This window comes from Labrus bergylta, chromosome 11, assembly GCF_963930695.1.
Source record: "Labrus bergylta chromosome 11, fLabBer1.1, whole genome shotgun sequence".
Lineage (NCBI taxonomy): Eukaryota > Metazoa > Chordata > Actinopteri > Labriformes > Labridae > Labrus > Labrus bergylta.
The window spans coordinates 20,521,584-20,547,425 of NC_089205.1; the positions used below are offsets into that span (position 1 = coordinate 20,521,584).

The window sequence follows — 25,842 nt, forward strand, 5'->3', positions numbered from 1 at the left end:
TCAATAGCAATACTTTTGAAAAATCAGTCACTCATTTTCATAACGCACAAGATAACTAACTGTTCCAATTAATTTGGAACACTTAAGATATAAAGTAGGCCTAGGCTAGACTCTATAGGCAACTTTTTTTTTGTCACAGACCATGCTGTTTACGCCCTAGTGGTGGGCAAAGAGTGGGACATGTTTGGAAAATCTCTATCCTAAATATTAGCTCAAGTGTTATAATAGCCTACCAGTTTATCAAACCTACATGTCTGCTGTTTGGTATAGTAAGTACTTCGTTAAGACACTGAGATCTGTTCTCCTTGTGCGTATCACATCCTAAAACACATACCTGAACATTAATAAGGCAAACATAAATATTGTGAACAACTATATAGGCACACAGACTGTTGAGCTTTCCAAAAGGCAGCTCTTAATTGGGTAATATACCATCCAGTGCGCTCGCCCCCCCCCCCCCCCCCCCCCCCCCAGGGAGAAGGCGTGCAGAATAACTAATGCTGTGATTACAGTCGATCGCCAAGTTAAACGACACCGTCAACGCACGCGGTATAAAAGCGCGCGCACGCTCAGCGTCCCATTGGCTGCGAGAATTTTCCAAGTGTGGTCTTCTCTCTCCGGCTGCTCCCGACTCACTTCTCACTTCATCCCCGTGTCTGTGTCAGCGCGGAGAGGGAGCTCGTCATGCTGAGGAACGGCACGTACAGGTTAGTGCTCACCAGAATCCCGCATTTGTTGCTACAAGTTTAAATTTGGGGGTAAATGGGAAGCTCCAGCACAGACTGCTACGACATGCACAGCTGAGGAGTGATACAAAAAAAAAAAAAATCTTGCATGACGTTATCTACTCTGCAGCTGTACAGAGCAGTACAGGCTGTTCACGTTACTTAAGGATTATTGCATTCAACATTTAGGAGAGTTTTTGTGTCCTAACTTGAGCGGTGTCCTTCCAGAGGCATTTACCAGGGGGAGGAGGCGAGGCTGCGCAGCGGGGCTCTGGCTGTGGCTCGGGAGAGAAAACACCTTGCTTTGTGCATTAATAACCAGGTAAGAGATTCAGATGACCTAGTCGATCATATGTCATGACAGCAAAGTAGATATCTTTTTATCTATCTTGGTCAACAGCAAAAAAAAATGCTTACAGATGCAAAACATTTAAGCAATGATGTAATACACTTTCTGATCATTTTTAGTAAGTTGAGGCTATTACTACTCGAATGCAAACTCTTTGCTCAGAGGAAAAAAACAAGCCAATAGACCTTACATGTAGAAGATTGTATCAGAATTAGATATCTCCCTCAGTATGCCTAAGAAAATATTCCCCAGGGGTTTAACAGCTGGAGAGACGTCAGAGAAGCATCAGCACCATGGACAGTGAACTCTTCTGTGCTGCTTTTTGAAACTAAAATTAAATCCCTCCCCTTCCCCTTCCATGTGTCCAACCCTAACTGCTTTAAATTTATCTCCCCTCTTTTGCTCATTCAAACGGCACACTTGGCTGAATGCAATATGTGTTGGAAAATTGCCTTTTCATGTCCGCTTTAGGCCACTTACAGATTTTTGTCATGGCAGCAGCTGAAAAGGTCTCATTAATACTACATACATAGCATACCTCCTGCTCTATACGCCTTCATTATCAGCAGGGCAGCAAGTGAGAGCATATCAAGCTAATATTCACAGCTTCTCACAGACTGGAGCTCATGTGTAGGGAGAATATGCTTTAAAAAAACCCACGCCGTTAGTTTTAGGAGGGCAAAAGTGATCATTTTCCAGATTATTTGAATCAGAATGGTTAGAATAATCTTTGACAGAAGTACATGCTTGTGCTTCAATGAGCGTAGGTGCACAAGTTCACCTGGTTGCATTGAGCTTCTGAATATTTAATGCCAGTGATGTAGTGTTGCGCATTATTGGCGGCTGGGGATATTGAACGCGTGAGCCTTGAAAGCGCTGTTCCATCACAGATTTGACTTACTCTGCAATATATTCTGACTGTACAACACCCCCTCCGACACACACACACACTCTTATACCCTCAAATATACTCTTGTTCCTTGCATGTTCCCTTAAACTGTCCAATTTTGCCCTCAGATTTGTTGACACCACACCACCTATTGGTTGAATTTCAATTAAATGAATGACATGTCTCAGTTGGATCCAGCTTAAGGCTGTGAGATGTCTTGTCAGAGGACAATTAGAAGAAGCCTAGTGAAGGACGAAACCGGAATTGGCGTGTGAAATATGACTGAGGGCAGAAATGCAGGTTATTGAATATGGGGTTATCTGCCTGCTGTGTCTGCGATTCAGATTCATTGTGGAGGTATGAAGCCCCCCCCCCACAGGACACATTAATCTATCCAGCTATTACCCCATAATCAATGGGACGGCTACATTTTACAGCCATGGGGTCCCAGTTGTTAACCATTTTACACAGAGCTCATTTAAACAGCCTGCCGATGGGGTCATATTTAATGGGGTTAAACACGAAATACACAGTGCAGGTGACATTGTTGACACAGCAGTTACTGTTTGAATTTAGATATCATTCATAAATATTATGCACAAGGCCTCTTGCCGTGAACATGCACGGAAATTGTTCCAGGGGTTTTAATGAACAGAAATCCAACACACACAGGTATAGTTCAGTAACACAAACCGTGGGAGTCAGACACAGTTAAAACCTGCTGTAAGACTGTATATATATATATAGAGAGAGAGAGAGAGAGGGATGTACATAGAGGGAGTGTTGTGCCAGGGAAGGGTGTCATATTTCAGAAGTGCATTATCGTCTGTGCCCCAGTGGGACAGAGCCTTGCTGAGTGCTGTTTGCTCCAGCTCACTCAAACGCCCTGCGATTGAGTCGTAATAACCCGTGCACGAGCGAGATGAGCCTGCACACTGACAGATAGGTGTCTCTTGGCCCGCCACGGTCATACGACAGAGAATTATATATCCACTCTGTGCGTGTGTGTGCTTTGCTTTAATGCCACTGGAAAGAAAAATGAAATCTGAAAGGGAAAATGTGCCATACTTCCTACAAAACACTCCAAAACACTCCTGCCAATTTTCTTGTCATTTCCATGACATCCCATTATCGTGTCTTGGAAGCCTGGCTTGGACGTAACGGATGAGTCAACCTTTGAAGGAGCCCCCTTTACCAATGATAGTGTGTGAGGGAGAGACTGCATCTGTGTGTGAACAAGCTCTGGATCCCTCCCTCACCATATGTTAACCAGAACAGCTCCCTATTGGTTAGCAGTAGCTGGGGGAACCCTCTCAAGTGTTTCATTTTGCACTGTGATGGAGTGTTACTCGTCACAGCCCACCAAGCCCCACACTTCTTGGGATGTCTTCTTCTTGTTCTTCTTCTCTCTCTCTATATTAAAGTTAAATTCATGGCTTCCTCTGCCCCCCCCCCCCCCCCCCCCCCCCCCCATCACTGTACATCGCAGATACCATCTTTCCAACCTCTCGCTATCCCTCAAGTCAGTGCCCTGTGGTTTTCAAGACTCATGTATATTCCGTGTGCATGAGTGCTGATGTGATGTATCAGTTTGCAAAACTCAGCAGAAAATTAATTCCTCAGTCATTTTAATAGTGGATCAATGATCATTAATCGGGCAGAAATGCAAAACATGAGCTTTCACAGCTTCTCAAATGGGATGATTTAACGCTTAATATTACATTATGTTATAATCCCTTTAATATTTATAAGGGATGAGTTGTAGGTTGGACAAATTAAAAGATATAAAGACGTCACCTCATGCTCGGCGATCCATTTATTTAATTTTCTTGACAGAACAAACCACTATAAGAATTACATTTGCATCCCCTTAGTGTTAATGCTTTAAAAGTGAGCAGAAATGTCTCTAACTGCATTTGATAAGCCGCAAATGGAGAAGATCTAAAAATAACCTCACCGGTATATACATCCTCATCAGTCAGTCTACTCCTCCTGCTCCAGCCTTGTGCTGATGGCTGAGTATCATTGTGTGAACGTATAGCCTGTACACGCCGTTATCTGATCAGTGCAGAACTGCTTCCTCTCAGCAGTTCCGTACACAATACAAGTTTATCATTTTGATTATTCGTCAATTGCAACCTGGACTACTTTCTCTCCCTCTCCCCTGCTTGTTTTCACCCTCCTCTCTACTCAAACATGATTTAAAGATTGGAGCAAAAACCACATACTTTTCTGCAGTAGAAAGTGTTTGATTTGTCTAGATAGCCATAATAGTAAAAGAAAATAGCCTTTCAAATCATGCAATCTCATGAGCTCATCAGTAACACTCTCTCTCTGCGGGCTTTTTCTTTATTTACTAAGGCGAAAGAGTAAATGTTGACTTCCATATTACTCTTTGCACGCACAGCGCATGTTAATTGATTTCCGATGTTGCGATTAACGAGCATCTCCACCGGTACAGCTCTCCTCTCCTGATTGGACATTTCCCCGGGCTGATCTGCCAGTCGAGGTGCGGCTAAACAGCCGATAGTGTGGTGCAGATGATTCAAAGCTGCAAATCCTCTGAGATCAGATAGGTGTGTGTGTGTGTGTGTGTGTATGTGTATGTGTGTGTGTGTGTGTTTGCATGTGACTGTGTGCGTTCAGGTGTGTTTGTCCTCTCAGTGCGCTCAAGTGTGCGTCCGTTTCTGTCTGTTTGTGTGTGTTTTGTCATGAATGAAAGAAAACAAAAGTCTGAAGGGCAAAACTAGCTGATCCCTCACACACTCGAGGGAGCAAGCTTTTGTCATTTTCTGTGTGTGTGTGTGTGTGTGTGTGTGTGTGCATGCGTGTTTTAGTGTGGACATTCAGCTCTTCCAGCCATCGATCTCTTTGAAAGAACTAGGACTCTGAGAAATTATGATTTTAATAACTCGTAAATTAAAGGGCAGCAGACTTTCTGCTACACGCCGTCTTTTCCTTTCCGTCCCTTTTCTCTTCCTTCTCTCATTTTTCAACGACATAACACTTATTACAATCCACCTCTATACCTTCCCCAGCTTTTCAGTCTATTGATTGGCCTGATTTTGATATAATGCGATTAAGCTGCTGACATGCTTACAAACTCTTATTCAATGCAATCATATATTACAGCTATTAACTTCATAAATTGCCACGTACCAAATGCAAGTAATGCATTTCTCTTGTTATTAGCTGCAGCATTGTTGCTCCCTTCGTGTTTCTGTCCCTCTCATATAACTTTAGTGCATCGTATCCGCTCCAGAGACCTAATATATACGATTGGTTGTAAACACAAAAGATAGTCGTTGTAAAAGATGGTTAAACAATGATAGCAGCTGCAAAAAAAAGTATAAAAATCCTGCGTTTGATGTTTGAAAACTAAAAGGAATAATAACAATTCACATCACATTATAACTCTCATCATTTATAATCACAGTTTTAGTGCTTCTGATGTTTAATAAGTGTAAGTTGACGGACATTCATTATAATCTCAATTAAACGGATTAAAGCTTCAACTGTGTCATTTCTTTCATTTTCACTTTCTGAGAGTGAGAACTCCTGCATGTTAAACTTTTTAAAAAAAAAAGTCTTTCAGTGTTACATTTATTTATTTTCACTCACAAGTTCAACACCACCATTTGCACATTCCATGGCTTCTATTTTTAGCTTGAGAATTTGGACGGAGTCTGCAGTTAATGCAGCATAACACTTGTTGATACAGTTTTATTGTAAACCCTTATTGGCCTTTTGCCTGGCATCCTGAACACTTAATCCCCCGCTGGCTGCGCTGAGATGAGAAGCAGGAACATCCAGAGCTGTCGAAGGAATGCAGAAAACAGAAGAAAAAATAAATATATATATACACACACACACTACATGAGCTTAGAGGCACACACACAGAGAAACACTTTACGTTGAATTATATGTCAAAGTAATTCCAGACTTTAAACATTTATGAAATCTGTCGGGCTTTATAGTCCATTCTTATAAGCTATGTTATTGGAGAACGTGAAAATGAAATTCAGAGCTCTAACATAGCAAAGTCATTCAAAAAATCATGCTTATCTTAAATGTATTGAAACAGTCAGAATCCAAAAGAATACATATGCAATGTGCTGACTAGTGAGTTCTTTGCACTGTCCCTTTAACTTACCTCTGAAGAAGACCAGAACATGAATGATGATTTAGAAATCATTATGATTTAGGTATCGAAGTTCTTGCAATAATTAACATCTTCGTCTTGCATTATGAACTGTTAATTTTTGCACCTTATATTTTATGGCGTTTTACATGAATGGATTTGTGCTTTTTCTATGCACGATGTCGAGCATAAATACATGATCATTCATGTACACTGGCTATTAAGTGTTACCTTAGACTCTGTCCCACTGTCGCATCGCTCTTTGGAGCTGCGAGGAACTGCTGAGTCGGGTGAATTCCCTGAGGGTTCATAACTACGAGGGTCACCTTTCTCATTACACATACTATCCATCATACGATACTGCCATTGTACTGATCCGAGAGCTGAGTACATCCTTACACACAAGCACAAGAACCCAAACAAACACTCACAGCTTTCACCCTGCCATCCAAAAGAGAGATGAGTGAATCCTTGAGATGAAGTGGAGCTGCTTCGGGAGCACATCCATCTGTCCGGTCCCATTGAGCTTGATGGCAGCGGACCCAAAACCGCCTGACTTTGGCCTCACCCCCCTGGCCCCCATCCACTGCCTGGCTGGTTGGCACCTCCTCCACTGCACTCGCATGCTGTTGAGCAGCTGCAAACGCACACTGTGTTGTTTTTCTTTCCACTCAACTATGTTTTTTGATTACACAGTACATGCCTTTGTTAACAAACCCTGAGAATCTACCACTCTCAAGGTTACTAAAAAGATAACCCACAACCATAAAAAAGCTGTTTTCAGCAGTATTTCTTTGTAGGTACAGTAACAAGCTATGCCAAACCCACAGTATGTGTGGGTGGAAGAGCAGTTACACATACAGATAAAGCTTCTGATTTATAGGTTACCGCAGCACAGCTCCCCTCGTGCCTGATTCATGGAAGAGAGAATTAGAAAAACATGTTTACATATTGGTGCTTTTTGTCTGTGTAGGATGAAGTGAAGAGGTACCATCGCTACTGCAACCACAGCGGAGGGCAAGCAGTTCCTAAGGTGGAGAGGTAAGTTGTCCCAACAGTAACATGAAAAATATGTTTTAAAGAAAGCCGTTAATCAGCAGTAAGGATGGTATAGTTCAAATTAAAATCCAGCTTTAACAAGGCCTTGTTGTTGTTGAACTTTGTCGGTGCCATGAAATTCTGATTCTTTTAGACTACAAGTGCAGCTGCCAACATATTTCTTTGTCTCATTCTTTTTTATCTTCATAGAAACCATCCCCAAAAAAGTGAGGAAGAGGATGACAACAATCCTCATCGTCGTGAGCAACAGGAGCACCGGGAGAATAAGGCTATTGTGTATGTATCACCTGTGGCTCTTTTTGTGTTACTCAAAGACTCTTGTATACGGCAGCTTATCAGGATGCCTTCGGAGCCAGAAGGGGCCTTATTAGGATGACAGTGTGAATAGGTATTATTAAGTCTCTATACTGGTTTTTGGGCATCCATCGCTGGCTGGCACGCCTGAAGCATACCCTCTTTTGTTGCCTGTTTTTGCTGTAAATGGTACCCCAATTTACAGATTTAGTAACACTTAACACAAAGTACAAATACAAAAACACTATATTTGTATGCAACAAAGTTTAATACATCAGCTGAGAAACAGGGTCAGTTTCCTATGCAGTTTCCATCAGACTTGCCCCCTGCTGGCCACTATAAGGATTTAGGTTTAAGACACATTGCCTTGGCCCTTGTTTTAAAACCAAGATGTTATATTCTTTTATACACTCTGTGTAGTTGTATTCTGTTTCTTTCCTACATTTTTAAAATATTACGCTTTGAGTATAGCCAACTGGGTTACCTTTGACCTTATAAGTGCATTATGTTCTTTGTGATGCTTTAATTCAATCTTAAACCTGATTAGGTTTTGGGGTTTGGGGTTAGAGGGCACCTCTGAGTGCGGGGACCCTCTCAGGCTGTCATCTAACACCACTTTACTCAAACACTTTATAGGTGTGTCAGGGAAGGACAGCTCTCGCCTCAGGCTTTCACTTCCTTGAAAGTCGTGGAGAAAATAGAGAAAGCCAATGTTTGTGCCTGGAGTTAACATGATTGGGGGTGTAGAGAGGTGACACAGAGAGAAAAATATGGTCCTAGACCTGAAAGGAGAAGGAGGATGGAGAGATGGAACAAGCAAATGGGGAATAAAAGTGGAGAAAATGGGGATGGAGGGAAGAAGAAGGAGATTAAGGTATTGGTTTTGGAGCTAGGAGTTATGGCTTAATTCAGTTTGTTCCATTTGGTTCAGCTGTCTCTCTGCTCCACTGGAGGTGAATGCGTTTCTCCATTGGGTAATTGATCCAACACTCCATCCTGGACCCTGCCGTCAGGGTAACTAGGGGGGATGAAAGAAAGTGGAAAGTGAGGGACACATAGACAGATCTGTGAAGTCATGGCAGAGGGGGTGTGATACGTGGGGAGGGGTCAGAAATGTGTGTAAGAACGAATTAAATGGAAGAAAAACTAGAGTGGGAAGAGATGTCAGAAATGGACAATTTAAGAAGCTGATGTTTTTACTACTTTAATTTCCCATACTGCCCTTTTATTATCCCAGGATTCAGCGGGCCTGGCGTGCGAGCACATCCCGCAGAGGAAGCTGGCAGGGACAAGGCAAGAACTGTACCAGCAATCTTAAGGATGAGATGATGACTTCGGAGAGCCTCCAGGACCCTGTGACTACCGCCAACATTTCACCGGTAAGTCTGTGTAAAGATTTGAGACGACCATGTGGTGCAACATGAGACTGAAGCAGATGGTGATACATCTATTTAAGTGATGTGCTGTGTGAGTTATCAGCTGTAGTTTCTGCAGAGGATGGGGGAAAAAAGTAACATGTGAATGGATGCATGGCTGGATAGACTAATAAAGAAGAGAGTGAGGGAGGGGTGTTTACCTCCAGTGTCATCTGTGGGACCGCGGGGGTCGCATTGGTGGAGGTAGTAGGATGCCAGCTGGCGCTGTGCCCAGATCTGTAATTAGCCGTTAATTAGGTAAATTTTCAAAGCTGGTTGATTGATTAATGAAGTGCCTCTGCCCTTGTCCTCCCCCCAATCACCCACCTCCTCGCCCCTTGCTGCTCCAGAGGGAGCTTGCAGAGAATTAAACAGTGCTCACAGGGTATGGCGGCTAAACAAAAGCCAGCGAAAATGACTGCATGAGAAGCAGATAAATGGTGAAAAGAAAAAGGAGGGAGGGAGAAAAAAAGACAAAGGAAAAGATAAGGAGATGAACGCAATGATGCAACAAAAAAAAAAAAGATACCTTTAGATCGCTTCAAGTTTAGATTGACAGACAAGGATGCATGTACACAAACACACACACATGCCCAGTCTGTCCTGCTGCTTTCTCAGTCTGTGATGGGTCTCGCAGAGTAGTAGTCACACAAGCAAACCCGCACACTCTCTCTGCCCACGCTCTTCGCAGAGACTCAGCACTGAAAAACATGATGTCATGTCTGCATACTCACCAGTGTGTGTGTGAGTTGCATTTTTTCTCGCTCTCTTTTTAAGCGGTGCTGGAGGAAAGCAAGATTCCCTCAGCAAACAGATGGGCTGGTGTCCTGGTGAGACTGTGTGTGTCTTTTGTTTTAAGGTTGTTTGTTCTGCTTGAGAGACTTTGTTGTTCATTAGCACAGCAGCAAATGTCTTCCTAATTAGAAAGTTACTGTAACTTAAGAACCAAGATGATGACACAGACCCCCCCCCCCCCTCCTGTCTTCCATTTCCTTCCCTTACTTTATTTTCTCAGCGTTATTTAAAGTGTTATTTATTACAATTTAGTACCTACCACCGGTCCCATATCTGCAATGCAGCTGTGACTACTAGGTTGTTATACTATTGTTTAATGACCCCTACATTCCCACCTTTAACAAGGTCTCTGTGGCATTGTTCAACACTTTTAGTGGATTTTTTAAAGTACATTTCTCCACCTAATGTTCCAAAGAACAAGTTTGACATCCTTTACTTCAGTATTTCCCATTTTTTCTTTATGATTATACTTCTGTTCTCTAACTTTTCCAAGAGTATATGCTGTACTTTTTCTCCATTGCATTTATCAAACATCTAGAGTTAGTTTTTGCAAAGCTAATCTTTTCAAACAGAACATAGAGCTGGGCAATTAATCAAGTTTCTATTTCAATTATGATTTTGGCTTCCCACGATCATGAAATTAACATAATCGAGATCAAAAGATTGCTGTGCTGCATGCCGTGTGACGCTCATGTTATCCATAGGTTTTGTGGTAAATGGGCGCACCCTCTCTCTCTTTATAGCGCAGCATGTGCTCTGTCCCTCTCACCAAAAATCCACTTTAATGAGAAGCAAAGGGAGCCAGGACACGTAGTATTGGACTGTATGGCTACTACTTTTTTGTTTTGTTCTTCTAGAAAAGTTTTTTTGACGAGTGATTTGTTTGTCAATGACTGCATGTTTCAAAGTGTTTTTGTTATATTTTCTGCCAAAAGAGTACATTACCACTACCTTCAAAAACATAGATAAGGGCCGCTGGTGGCTAGGTGTTCAGAGGCTGTGGCCCTCCAAGCGGGCAGCCCCGGTTCGTCATTCCCCACTCTCTCTCTCCCTGATTTCCAGATCTATCCACTGTCCTATCTCTCCAATAAAGGCGCAAAAAACCCTAAAGCTAAACCTTTAAAAAAAAAGTTAATTTCTATTTATTTATTGTTTTTAAAATTTATATGATTTTCACTTGTTTATTTTCAATATTTTACTTGTTTTTGTTGTTCAGAATGTTTAAGTGTTAAGCGTGTGTATGTTTGATAAAATGCATGTATGTAAAAATGTATGTAAAAATGTAAAATCAATGAAGGAATCATATTTAATAATCGTGATCTCAATTCCAAACTTATTTGAGATAATCATCATGATTTAGATTTTTGCCATAGTCCAGCTGCCCTACCAGAACATATGATAAACCTGTGATGTATGCTATAACCTGTCATAGTTTAATCTACTCAACAGCATATAGTGCTGTTAACATCTCCACCTTGATCATATACAACAGGTGAATGCTTCTTGCACACTCCATCAGTATTATTTACATCAGTTTGCATCACATACTTTGATACTCTAATGCTCCTGTGAGAAGTTTTTTAAGCCACAGATGAAACAGACTGAAATTCACAGATATATTTTATTGACCAAAAAAAAGCAAACAAGACAATCAGAAAAGGATTGATATTTTTGTGAGCTTAATTTGAATTCTCGTAAACTCTGCAGCTGAGTAGGTGACAGACAATATTGACAGCACACTGCAGAAACAGCCTTTGTTTATATTTTTCTCAGCAAAGATTAAAAGTAAATGATATGTTTGATACAAATAAAGAAGCAGGATGAGAATGTTCACCAGTAAACACTACATACAGATGTACAGGACAGGATCAGTAAAGATATGAGGTGCAGCTTCATCCACAGGGGGTGCACAAATTGATCCAAAACGAAGGTTCCTCACAGTATCCAGACTTTTTTTAAAGTAAAATATTTGAAATATTATCCTACGAATCATGAACACACAGATTGCATGAAAACTGCAATATGATTAGCAACAGTAAAGCTCTGGCAGATGAACAGTGCTAACATTGTTTATCACATTTAGGAAGGAAGGTAAAGTCCTCGCCTTCAGGACATATACTTTATGATATGCACCACTACTCATCCTCAACAAGAAATACAAAGACACAAAACCTAATACTTTTTAAATAGAAAAACATGGATCAAACGTGTAAAACTGCAACGTGAAAGAAAAAGGACATTCTGCAGTTTGAGCACATACTTCCTGCTTTCCAAACTAAAATTTTTTAGTTTACCTTTTTTTAGGGCACTGTAGGTTTTTTTTTTTGTCTGTGAGCTCGTTCACCTGTTCCCCTCTCTTGCATCACTCACAGAGCTTCCACCTCTGCCCCTTAACACATTCTCTTTCCTACCTCTCAGTTTTTTTCTTACGTCACCTTTTCTCTTGCTGTCTTCGTCTGTCCTCGTTCACGCTGTATCACTCTCCTGTGGCTGTTGAGCTCTCTGAAGGACGGACATTCATCAGTATAAGGCCAGGGGTGCCACATTATATCTGTGTGTGTGTGTGTGTGTGTGTGTGTGTGTGTGTGTGTGTGTGTGTGTGTGTGTGTGTGTGTGTGTGTTGGTGTTCATGTGAGCATATGTGGGCTTGAAGGACCTTGCAGCTGGCCTGCAGGGGAGGTGGGTTCAAACATGCTTCATGCATATTTCATGGAACTCTGATATTGCACACACACACACACACACACACACACACACACACACACACACACACACACACACACACACACACCAAGGTTTTCCATGGAAAAATAATACATCCACCATCCTCACTCTCACTATACCAGGATTCTGTTTGTACCCCTGTCAGGTTGTCTCTTATGCCTCTTTGTGTGTCTTCCATACATTGCAGTTGTCTTGCAGGGGTGGGCTCAAGCGCGTAACCTTCTACCCAAATGCATTATTTATACAAAGAGGGGCCAGGCTCTCCATGTCCTGCTCTGGTCATTGCTTGCCCCTTGATAGTAAATCAATAAGTCGGACTGTTCTGAACACACTGCAGCTGTGTATTGGCTGTCTGGTGGAATCTGGTATGGGGAGCATTATGTAAGCTGTTGGGAGTCACTTTAAGGGCAGTCGAGGAACACAGACCTTCACTAAGGCCAAGTCGAGACATACGATAAATGCAAGTTTACAAGAGAAACACTATATTTGTCTGCAAATATTTCCCATTCTATAAGAATTTAACTGGTCAAAGTTAACGCTTGTATTTGAGCCAATACCACCATCAGGTGCTTGTTCATGATCACCTCTGGTCCAACATATAATGAGTTCTTCCTTTGTCAATGCTTCGTTTTACCAAGTTCATGCAGCCAGATCCAATTGTGGTGAAAACATAACCCCACTGACAGAGGTAATAATAGTGTCGACAGTATGCATTTACAGATCGAACATCACAGCAACCGGCTATGAGTTATGATCAAAAATATAATTATATGATATGATCTCATTTTCACGTTACAGCCAGGAGATAGTTTGCTTAGCTTAGCACAAAAAAGATGGCCTTTCTCTATCTAAACCTAAAATATGAAGGTCAACACTTTGAAACCTCAGTATTTACCACATTCTTTTTTGTTGATGTGAACTGTACACGTGTTAAAATGACAATTTGTACTTTAGTAGGGTTTATGTGAAGGCCCATTTCCATGGCTGGTACAGTGACTTTCTTAAGTCTCCAATATTAACCTAACAACAACAATCTATCCACTTTCCCTTTGCTTTTGAATGTTTTGCTAAGCTAAGCTAACCATCTCTTTGCTGTAGTTTCATCTTCAGTAAACAGATATTCATATTGTATTTATCTTTTCGCATAGCTCTGTCTCTTCATCCAATTCAAAGTAGTCATAAAGCATTTATCAATAACCTTTAACATTTTAATGTAAAATGCTGAGGGCAACACTAATGGCATTATCCTACTGCAAATCATGTTCTTTCATACCTCCAGGCTAGATTTAATTTGTATTTCCACCTATGTGGGAATACATTTCAAAAAGCTACATAATGCGGGATTGGCTTCATTTGTATTGCAAGGTGTTGGACACAGGAGAGATCTAAACCCTATGAAGTCTAATAAAGGAACATCTGCTAGCTGTGATAGACGAACACACTGTCGATCTTTGCCATTTTTTTGCTAGCATAAATGTAGATGATAGCTTGTTTAGCTTTGATACTGCGCTCTTTTGTAGTGAGCTGGGGAGTATGTGCTGTAGCGTGCTATTGTATGTGAATACCCATACATGCTGATTTTATTGCTTGAGTGGATTCCCATGATTCACAGCTGATCGTGACCCTCTGGGATGGTTGGAGAGTTCTATTCAGAGACACAAACCAGTGATCAAAGCTAAAGTGTTGAAATGCTCCAGCGCTGTGCCTGTCATTACAAAGAAACTAATAACACTGACAGACTGCCTGATCACTAATGAAATGATATCGGTGATAGATAGCACAGTGAAGAGAAGCACTGTCAGTAGAAGAGAGGGGAAAAAAAAAAGGGAGTGGAGAGTGGAATACAGATTAAAACGCATTACATCATCTAAACCTGGGCTTTAATACAAGTGTGTGGCTACATTTGTTTGCTAAGAGTGTTTGTGGACATTGATTGTTCCTATCTCTGTGACATGTTTGCACTTTTTCCCCTCCTCTCTGAGGCCCAGGCATAGGGAAAGTGTCGGTGTAAGCATTCCTGCAGCCTGCGTGGGAGATCATTCTCTCATCTCTCACAGCCAACAATCTCACAAAGCCAAGTGATGGCTTCATCTATGCCTCCACCTCTACCACTGCCCCCCCCCCCCCCCCTGCCCTTAATCCCTTTTTCCCACCCTCACTCTATGTCATCCCTCGCTTTCCCTCCCACTGCCTCTTGACGCACACACACGCACACACATCCACACTCACACCATTCCCCCTGTTTCTGCAGACAGATGCTAACAGATGACTTGTTTTATTGGTGTCAGTTGGTGTCTCATTTGAAATGAATTTATATACCTCTGCCTGGGAGTTGACATCGATCGGGCTTAACTCATTTAATAGCCATGACATTTGCCTATTAGCTTATTTACTGTCAAAACAGGCCCTGGCTCAGCTGGCTTCCTGTGGGACTCTAACTCTTGCAACTGTATCTTTTAGTGAAAATATGCGATAGCCTGTGCAAAAAATATAAACTCCAGAGGAATGATCAATTCACACAAGGATTGAAACAGCACCCATCAATTTTAAACGGACAGTAATGATATTCAGTCGGAGATACTGTGCTTACATTTCCATTTTCATTGGGTATATTTATTTATCAGCACAAGCATATTCTAGAAACTTGTGATGCTTACTGTTTTATTAAGTCGGATTTGTAATATTTTACAAATAAAGCTCCGTTTTCGAATCTGCTGCTTTTTTAGCTGCTGTTTTGTCTGGAGCTGTAGTGCAAGCTCACCAGTTCCATCTTCATTGTGTCTCTGTTGTGTTGTCTAAATAAGGATCATTTACATTTTCTCACTGCTAATACCATCGGTTAAACCACAGAATTGCTGCTCTAATGCAATGAGTTCTTCTTTTTAACTTATAAACTGTGTGGATATTCTCCTTTGTGACTGCAGACAACTTCAAGCAAACCCTGGTTTACTACCTCAAAAAGAAAAGAAAAAAAATTTCATAATGCACAAGAATCCTTTACAAAGAAAGTAAAATGGGAAAAAAGAACACTTTTCTGAACCCCTTCCTGACCAGCGACTGTTCAGTCTTAAGTTTGTGTTGCAGAGACATGACAAAATACAGATATCTGTTGATGTATTGATAGATATGACAAGAAATCATCATCCTGACTCTTGTGGTACACTACTCGCGTGATGAAGGGCTGATGCTCTACTATTAACTTTTTAATAAGAGATAGCCATCTAAATAGATTTTAATGGCATTTGGTGATTGTCTTGCAATATATGTAGCCTTATTGGGAGTTAGCCTGCGAGTCCCACCCCTAACAGTGAGGAAAATTTGAGTTTTATAAATAAAACCTGACGGAGTGGATGAAGCATGTTATAGATTTTTGTGTAGACTGGTGAATATGATAAAACTTGTTCTGAAATAAGTAGTGCTGCATAAATACTGTGTGCGAGCCATTGCAAATTATTTATCTTTTTAGTGTTATATATCCCGATTGACATCCCCCTATGTCAAGGTGAAGATTTTATTTTAGATTTTAAACCTTTTGAATGTAGAATTTTCAGGCTTTGAAGATACAGTACATCCTGTACAGTACATTCAGTGGTGTGTCTCTCTAGCATGCCCACAGTAGTATACCAAGAAAGTAATTCTCCAAAATAGCCATTGATTTTGTAAAAGGCCCTTTGGGAGGATATCTCAGAGATTCATCACGACTTTGTGGTAGAGAGAGAGAGAAATCAAGAAGAGCTGATGTCTCCTGGAGGTACAGAGAGGACGATGAATGGTCTAGAGGGCTGAATGGAGGAGGGGAACAATGAGGACAGAGAAGATGTGGTGGATTTTTGGAATGATTATGAGGTTAATAAGTCTGCATTAGAGCCTCCATTAGTGTGGGAGATTGAGTGCATGTGTCTGTCAAAGTGTCCTGCTTCTTCTTCATCACTGCCTCCGTCCAAGCTGCACCAAAGATGAATGTTGACTATTATATCTGTGGCTCTTTCTCCCATCAGCTCATGTCCACAAACATAAACACACCAACAGTCTTCAGCGGCACATTAAGACCATCTTATGACTGCTCCCGAAGAAAATCAATGGAAGCTGTTACACAAAATGGAGAAGAGCTGACAAGTGAAAAAAGAGCAGAGGGCTAGATAGGTCTTGATGGTGACAGTTGAGGGGACGACATGAATAATATGGAGTGGAAAGCTCATTTTTGTTTTAGCCTTCTTTGTGGCATTTACTGGGGTTTTTTTGTGAGCAAAGGATTCCAAATCCCTCGATTTGATTTTTACAGCATGGCATGTGCAGCATTTCAATGAGACTGATAGTTAACAGCTGGTATATGGGAATTTGATTGGAAGCTGTAGCTAAGTGCAACCCCCCCTGAGCTTCTAATCGGTTATTTGTCTTCAAAAAACGCCATTTAGTTGACATTACTTAAACTAGACAAGCATATAGGTGCACGCATGCTCACATACAGCCTCATACAAACATGGATGTGACACATTTATACACACATATAGACTATAATGCAACATAAATCTGCTGGAAGCTTTTCCCAACCATCTGCAGCTGTAATAACAATCTGGTACCTAAGGCTATATGCTGTACTGTTCTATTACAGCACACTTCTCTGCACCCACACTCTCCCTCCACTTATCTCCTCCTCACTCTCCTTCCAGTTTCTCTTCACTCTTTTCTTCCACCCCCCACCCCTTTCTTCCTGCACATAGGGCTTGTCCCCCTCTTTAGCCCATCTCATAGGCAGATCGGCTCAGTCCTCGTGGCCAGCACTTCTTCCATAATGAGATCCCTGGAGGAGAGAGGAGTAGAGTAAGAGTACCGAGGGGCAACAGAGGAGAGAAAAAGAGTTGAGGGTCGATCTCCTCTCTGACCTCCCCAACATAGGAAACCTTCTGGAAGAGTCCCCCCCCATCCATACATCCATCTCTCCATATCTCCCTTTTTCCTGTCTCCCTCACTTCATCATCTTCCCTCCATCTCCTACTTGACTCTGCTCATCATCAATCCATCATTACTGTCCATTAACGTGATCAGAGGCATTCTCATCCTCCTCTGACAGAATTCCTTCTGTTCAGTAGGCAGAGCTGAGGGAGAAGAAGGGACAGAAACTGGTTGTATAGTCCTAAGAGAGGAGAGGGAATATGTGTGTATAGTAAAATCTAAAGTGTGCATATTAAAGAGGAGGCAGAAAGAGCTTTAGAGGGTCAGAAAAGATAACAGTATCAGCAATTTTGGACCATCTTTGATACTGTTCAGGTTTCTGTAAATATTTGTAACTATGCACTATAATGGTGCTTGATGGCTTGATTGAAGCTATGGCTACTTTTGCTGTAGTAGAGTGTTGCATTTGGCTATCAAAATTGTGATGGTCATACTTGGATGGCACCAGTGGTAGTGTGTACTGTGCTGAACATTCTGGCAGTGGAGAAGCTGTGGTGAAAACTGTTCCTTTACCACCAGTATGCATCCGACCTGACGCACCCAGCCCCACCGAACCCCACCTATACAGCTGCTGCAATGCATCAATATCTTGTCTGCAGTGGCTTGTTGTGTGCATGGTGTGTGTTAATAAATTAAAATACATTTGTAATTCTCCTCAAGGGCAATTAGCTCAGAACTCAAGGTGTTAATTTCTTTGGTTACATTCAGCCTTGAATTATTCATATATCATTTTTTGTTGATGGCAGTGCCAGAGCTTTTTTTTTTCAAATAGCAATACTGTGAATTTGACAAACAACTACTTTACAGTCGGTAACGTTGTGCTTTTTCTTCTCTTTTTCGATTCTTAATGCTATAGCGGTTTCTTCTCAGTGTAGTGTAGTAAGCCATCAATGATCCTTTTTGGGCATGTTTAGGAGGACTCAAACATATACAGAACCTCTAGCTTTAGCTATACAGATCTCATTTACAGTTTTTTTTAATCCTCTTTCTCTAATAATCCTTCTTCAATTATTAAGATCCAGTCAAGATCTTTCACAGCTTAGTCGTCTTTCCATTGACCTAAAGGAGCTTAAGTAGAAAGGAGTGATGAACCAGTCAATGATGTTAAACTAGATGCACCTCGCTGATATCATAAAGTCTCGGCTCTGACAGGGAGCTGCTGATTGTCTCATTAGTCTGAGCCCTAACGGAGAGATGGGAGTCTACCTCACTGCTCTAACAGTGCATTTACAGTTTAAGCAGGAGTTCGATGAAAGGGACTATTATGTTCTCTAGCCATTAAGGCAGTCTGCATTTAGCTGTGTGGTTGGTGGTTGGCCTTACAGAGAAACATTCATATTTCCTTCCATTTATGTTTCTAGCTAAGGGTCCATCTGTGGTTTTCCCCACTTTTTTTTATTTCACAACTACGGTTTTAAAAGAGATACTTACAGCTCATTCAGAAGTATTTCATTAGGCAGTGTGCTGATGTGTCAGCTCTATGATTCCCTGCTATAGCAACCCACCAATCTTGTGCCATATGTTTTTTCTAACAAGCTGCTGATTGGGCAGCATGGACTGGACTACATGGGTATTTACTATCACATACTATCCTAAAATTCTTTGAAAGGTATTTGGTTGCGGGAAAAACAAAATGCCATCTATCAATCCATCCAGCTTGGTAGCCTTGTCAGCAGGCTAACCAAGTTATCTGAGATGTTCCCTTCCACAACATTGTTTCCAGATTGTCCTGCGTATCCCAAGGTGTCACCAGGACACATTCACATATAAACCCTCGTGTGAGTTATCCCTTCCCTCTACCTCAAGGTCTTCTCCTGAAAAGACATGCCTTGAAATCCTCCTAAGGGAGTTGCAAAGGCATTTTTTGCGGTAGTCCTGCAATGATATAATCAGATGAACTTGGGCAGCAGGTCTTGTTATCATTTCTTTGAGTTTTGCTTTTTGGTCAGGCGTGAAACTAAAGGGCTCAATCAATTTTCGGTCGATTCCTAGTTTCCTAGACCAAGATCTCGCTTTGAAGAAAGACCTTGTAAAATTTAGACTGACCCATAACCACAAAGCTACTGTATATTGTGTGTGTCTGTAAGTAAAGCAAAATGGGTTAGTGCTTAGAAGTGAGCGATATGACCTCAAATTCATATCAAAGTATTTGTTTTGCTTTTTCTGTTAGCTGTACAGTATTACAGTGTTAGAAGGGATTGTGCATATGAACACATATTCACACACTAAGACACCCCCTCCCCCCCCCTCAAAGAAGCCTGTTTGATGGGATATCTGATTCATTTCTGTGTGAGACCAGAGAAAGATGTTAAAAGCCACTGTGCGTTTGGACCGAAGTAGCTTCTAACTAAATCTGTATTGTTCAAAATTTAGTTTTGTCACCTGCAGGAATGTGTAAAGCGGCTGCTGGAAATGCCACATTTCCTGTTATGACTGTTGAATTAAAAAAAATGTGTCTCAACAGCTTGAAAAGTTGGGACTTGATGAAAGATTTGGGGGAACTAGAGTGCATCATTTAAGCTTTAAGGGAGCTACAACACCGTCTGCAGTTTTCTTTACAGCTCCTCTTTCCACCACAAGTCACAGCCACAGTCCGCTTCTTTTAATCATCTTGACCTTATTGCAAGCGAGACAATAGTTTAAACACACCTTTAAGCAGGTAGACTCCAATGAAATGGAGGTGCAAATCCGTTCCAGCACATATAATAGCCCATGTTCATATTCAGCACCAGACAGACCGACAGAAACCTGTTGCAAGGGAGCACACTCACTTAATGTTGCTTTTATTTGCTGAATCTTGGAGAGGGGAGAACACAAGTTAACCTGATTGCTGTTCCACAATTCACTTGTTATTGTAGACACTGACATAAGGAGGAGGTGGTGCACTTACAGCAGAGCCAGTGTCTCACACACACTGATCAGAGTGTCAGAGAGAAACATGCAGAAGACCAGAGGACTGAATCTGAGCTGTTTAACACTAACACTGTGGCTGACCGGTTGAGCAATTGATGTTGCCTTGTGTGTGCGCTACAACCAAATGGTTAAACTGGTGATGATGGTATGGCAAAAATCCATCTTGTGGCAGAACGTAATCCCAGTGACGGTATTGATACTGGTTTACCGTACACCCCTGGTAGTGCCAAGCCTTTTATAGCAATTGGGAATTGTGGTGCCTAACTGTAACCTCCCAGAGAGGAATCCTCAATGCAGAAAAGTGTGTATTTACATGCATGTGTGTATTTGTATTATTGGATAAGTGTTAAGTATGCCTGTGGAGGCTCCGACAATGTCACGTGGTCGGATTTCTCACGGGCACATTTGATCTCTGTCTGCCCTGTTCTCATGTCTTTTTGATCTAGGAGTCAGGGATTAAGGGAGGCAGTTTTGTCCTCTGGTCTTAATGCACATAATGAGTATCCATTCTTTCCTGCATCACAAAGGAAAGAACATAACACTTTAAAGGAGTGAAAAGATAGACTGGAGATTGCTATGGGCCAAATGCCAAGGCACTCCTCTAATGCAGCCCATGTGCACATGTTAGTGTGCACAAACTTAGTGTTTAGGAATCTTCATACAGCCAAGAGCCTTTGCTTTGAAGTTGTGCCTTTGTCTATAATAGATTGCCGTATCTTTGAAGCTACTGTAAGAGCACTTGTGTTTGCATATGCATACATCAACTGTAAAGGTACTGTGCAGACACGCGTGTGCTCAAGTACACGTTTGTGTGTCATGTACACCTACGCATAGAGCACCTGTCTCTCTGCCTCCTCTTACACCGAAAATATTGGCCCAATGTGTCCTCCAAATCTCTGAGCATCACCATGGTAACAGTGAACTTGTTCAGGACGTCTTTATTTACCTATGCAAATGACTTACTGCAGCTTCCAACCTGTCAGTCACACTCCAGAGCATATTGTAAAAATTCAGGCTGAAAAGGTGGGCTCTGTCTCTCTACACTCGACGGGTTATGCAACCTTCATTGTGAACTGGTTTGTCCAAAGAACAATACCTGTCTGCCAAGTGCTCTCTGCCAAAAACAGTGAAGTTTTTGAAGCGGTGGCACATAACCCCGAAGGACTTTTTTTGGGGAGTTATAAATCCAAAGTTTTCCTCTTGTTTATCTTTTTCTAATCCAATAATCCATGCTTTGCTTTAGATCTCATTGTCTTCTGTGACTGTTTCCTTTAAGCCTCAAGCACACCCAGCAGCATTTCACCTTAACGTCTCTGCTAAACCATTCTGTGTTTACACATTATAAATGGCAGAACTGTTTGGGGAAATGGAGCTCATTACAAAATGCTCTTTTTCTACGCCTTACAAACACTACACATGTCCCTGTGTTATGTTTCTTTTTCACCTCTTTCAGTCTGGTCTGAGTCTTCTCAGACTTTCATTAGTTTTTACTTTTTTAAGACGCTAGAAACTCGTCTTCTACTTTAAGCTTCTTCATCTCTCTCTTCAGTCGCTTTACTTCCCCCCCCTTCTCCTCTACCTTAGTACCTACCTGAAACTCTGAAGTTCTTTTACTGTTCATATTTTAACACCAGTGTGGAATTCAATAAAATATGCATTGGTTTAAATGAAACGCTTGAAAAGCAAGTATCATTTGACTTGTTTATGGACTATTGAGCTGAGTCAGTAGCACCAAGTTTGGTGTTTGGTGGATTGCTCCCTTTGGGGTTGGGAACAAATTGGTGCACTGAGTGATAGATTTTAAGTATCTCTTGGTTTCACTCACAATTTGGGGTCAGTCATAAGCTTTAATGAGTGTTGTCATCATATCATTTTACAAGCAACCAAAATAAGTGGGGGAGTCTTAGATGATCCTTTGGGAAGGTTTTGAATTCCTCAGAACTCATTTAAGGACCAACTGCTTTTTCTTTGCTCTTGACATATTAAGTGGATGGTCTTAAGGTTTCTGATTTGGATCCCACAAACAGGCAGGAGAGCATAGGGCTAACCCAGAAGATAATGGTAATATTCGATGGCATTCACTTGAAATCGTCCAACTGGAGGAAGAAGGAAGAGAAAGAAGGACATCTAAGATATTTTCTTGTGTCAGGAAATCCCTCACATGTTGGATCATTTTGCAGAGAGCTTGTCACCTTATGTCCATAACATCTTGTGATCACAGGCTATAAAACACTGACAGCCTACTGGTCCTCTTCATGAAGCCATTTCTGAGAGCCTGATTAGTAATACACAACAGGAAACAGAAGCCTGTGTGTATGTGTGTATGAATGAGTGTGTGTGTGTGTGTGTGTGTGTGTGTGCTTGTGTGGGAAAAAGGTTTACGATACTGCTTACTGTAACACATTCAAAAAAAATGATGTCATACACCAGCTCCAAATGTTCCGCCTCCTGCATTCATTTAGCAGAGGCTATTTCCTGCCTCTGAGTGAACAGGGACTGAGAGACCAAAATAAGTATTAAACTTACCATAACGAGACATCTTGGAGAGAAAGAGTGGGAGATAACGGACTGAAGCAAGTGCACTTACTGATCCTCAGCTTCTCTCTGCTTTATATGCCCATGTTGAAGAGCTCTTAAAACATTTACATTCACACTGTAATCTTTCCAAATAACCTGGGTATACAGGTTATAACCAGTAACCTGTAGTCCTCAACCATTTTAGTTATAAATCTGGACTAAGATTTATAATTTTTTTTCTGTACATTTCTCAACACTGACTATTATATATGTTGATCACATTACTCATTTTAAGGTACTTATTTCATTTAGTCAGTGAGGCCTGTTTGCTTGATTTGTCTGATCAATGGTCCTAAGCCTCAAAATATTTGATTACAGCTACATGAAACAGAGAAAAGAAACTACTCATCACATTTATGCAGGTCAAACCAGCTACATTGTGCCATTTCCTCTTAAATTGCTTAAATAATCTATCCATTCTCAGTAAGTTTTTTTGAGCACAATGTAGCTGCTGCTCCAAGTAAACCCCCTCATTGATTAAATCACACCATTCACAGCCAATGTGCAAACCTTTATCAGACTAAAATATTCTTAAGATCTGGTGCAAAGCTTTGTTTATAAAGCATGCTGGGGGATGTAGGCATATTTGCGAGGAACACACAAAGTGAGAAACGAGGACAATTCAACACGGGGTTACCACTTTCATAGTTTAAGCAGAACAATGAGCACCATACATCATCTTATGTATTCAACGTGAAGCTGGCTCTGAGTCATAAGGGACTCAGGAGGATGAGAAGATAAAAAGCTTACGTGAAGAATAGGGGTATGAATCTTTAAAACTGTAATATGCAGCTTTCAAGAAGAAGAATGGCTCATAAAATTATTTAACTTAGTCCCATTTATGGTCACATGGAGCCTTTGAGATTGAGACAGCAATGTGAGTATCTTACCCTTATTAAAAAAAAGGGTAGCACCATTACAGTATAGCGGCTAATAACTAACCCCAGATGGCATTCTGGGAATCCATTTTTTTCTCTGGTGGTCTTTATTTACTCAGCACAAAAAACCCTTACCTCCTCGTAGTGAAAAAAAATGATCCTTGTAAATTTGACTACTTAAATATCTGCGTTTGTTAATTATTTCTAGTGGTTGTTAAAAAAGTTGATGTAGAGTCAATTTTAAATTTACAGGAAAAAGAATAACTGGGCTTTATTAGCTCAGCTTTAATTACCTTTGGTCTTACGATTTCTGGATCTTTTTACATCTCTTCTTCTCTCTTTCTTCTTCTCTCACACTTTCTGTGTGTCGACTGTTAATTGGCTTGTCTGTCACCTCAGAATACTTCTCTCCACGCCGTGTGATGAATATAAATATCTTTCTTCTTTTAGCCTCACTCTCTTAAATATAAAGGAGAAGAAGGAGAAAGGAGATATTATTGTTTTAACAAAAGTGACATGCGCTCTTACAGAATTACTAATAGATTCACACCTGAACAATGCCAGATTTATTTGTTAGAAATGCTATCCTAGAGTAACCTTGCACTTGACAAAATGATTAGAGAAGAGCTAAATATTGCACGACATACTTGATTATTTTTTTACTCTGTACTGAAGAAGTACAAGTTTTCAACTGTCATAGTCTGCCTTTCATTACTCCCTCTCTCTCTCTTTCTCTCTCTCTCTTGCGCACCTCTTGTCCTCTTAAACCAAAAAAGTATGTGACCTTATTAAATCATATCTGGCGCCTTGTCTGACGTTTTTGTGTCTCACTGCTGGACAAGGTCAGATTGCTCTTATATGGAGCTTAAGACACTTACAGAGGCTGCATAAGTGGCCAATCCTTAAAGAAACAGCTGAGGAATTATTTATTGTATTTATGTTCAGTTTATTTATCAGGGATATTATATGTAGGCATCGTTACATCTAATTAAAGTGTTACCAATGCAATAGGACTTTAGAGATCATTTGCAGTCCTTGTCCCTGGTTAGGCTTTTAGACTTTTAGTTTGTTGAATATTCAGAATGTTGCTGGGAGTTAGGAGGACAGATGATTCCACTCTCAAGTTAAAATGCTATATGTGAAGGTCCGTGTCTAGATGGAGGTAACCCTTGAAGTCCCTGCACATGCGCGTGCATGTTTCCGCTTAAATGCAGGGGACTGCTAATCGTGTCCGGCATTTTAGTCCAAACCATGATATTTTCAAAAAAACAAAATCCAAGTGATTCTGGACCCTAACGCTACCAATGTAGCAGTATGTAGAAAAAGTTAACAGATTGGGCTAAAAAAAAAAAGTAAAACTTTGTTCTGAAACCGACTTGCACCCATTTCTTAAGAGTTGTTTGTAACCATTTCATCAACCTCACACAATGACTTGACCATCTAGATCAACCTATTAGCATAAACGATTGTAAAGATATCTAGCTACTTCAGCTAAGCATAAAGGCTGTTAACAGGGGAATGCTTTTCAGGCTCTCTGCAAAAAAAATGTTTTGCCAACTAGCAACACTAAAGTTAAAAAACAAACATGATTTTATAGTCTATAATCTGTACAAAAAACAAAGTGTATGCAGGCTTAAATAAATCTGCTGGCAGAAAACATAACACAACATGTCAAATTTTGCCTCGAATGTATTTGCTTCAATATAATAAGGTCAACATACTTCTTGATTGAAATGCAGTGGGTGTGTAACTTTATATCTCAGTGCACCCATGTAGCTAAACACACTTTAGCTAAATCTAGATATTCAGCCTCCTGCTGGAAGAGGCTCGGCTGTATCAGTGACAGCCGGGCTGGTGTCTGTAGTAGCATGTGTAGAGGCTCTGTAATGGTTATATTTAGCTCCTTATCTCCCAGACGGCCTTTTGAGCACACAGTTGCCTGGCACAGCTGAATATTGTGATGAGAACTGAGGAAACTGGGAACAGTTTTTGCCATTCGGGCCCAGACGAAAAGAAAGCGTCAATCATCAATAAAGATGATAATCTTTCGTTTGGACAACACTTCTGCTCGCTCTTTCTTGCCCCTAAGTGTAAAATGAAAGTCTTCTTTTTGCAGTGGTTGTCAGTTTT

General features: G+C 40.9%; 1 protein-coding gene and 1 long non-coding RNA gene across 2 annotated transcripts in view; one reads left to right on the forward strand and one right to left on the reverse strand.

Annotated features, from left to right (window-relative positions):
• The first annotated feature begins 571 nt into the window (after nucleotides 1-571).
• schip1 (schwannomin interacting protein 1) overlaps nucleotides 572-25,842 on the forward strand; it is a 209,892-nt gene continuing 184,621 nt past the window's right edge. The window contains exons 1-5 of the mRNA XM_020636152.3: nucleotides 572-707; nucleotides 954-1,047; nucleotides 7,078-7,145; nucleotides 7,353-7,439; nucleotides 8,695-8,836. Of these exons, the coding sequence (XP_020491808.2) occupies nucleotides 685-707; nucleotides 954-1,047; nucleotides 7,078-7,145; nucleotides 7,353-7,439; nucleotides 8,695-8,836 (414 nt within the window). The 5' untranslated portion in view covers nucleotides 572-684. The remainder of the gene's footprint in view (nucleotides 708-953; nucleotides 1,048-7,077; nucleotides 7,146-7,352; nucleotides 7,440-8,694; nucleotides 8,837-25,842) is intronic.
• Nucleotides 3,778-15,342, reverse strand: LOC136180556 (uncharacterized). The gene is made up of 3 exons (XR_010667180.1): nucleotides 9,402-15,342; nucleotides 6,536-6,741; nucleotides 3,778-5,778 (listed from the first exon to the last, which is right to left on the reverse strand). It is a non-coding gene; the product is annotated as an uncharacterized lncRNA (long non-coding RNA).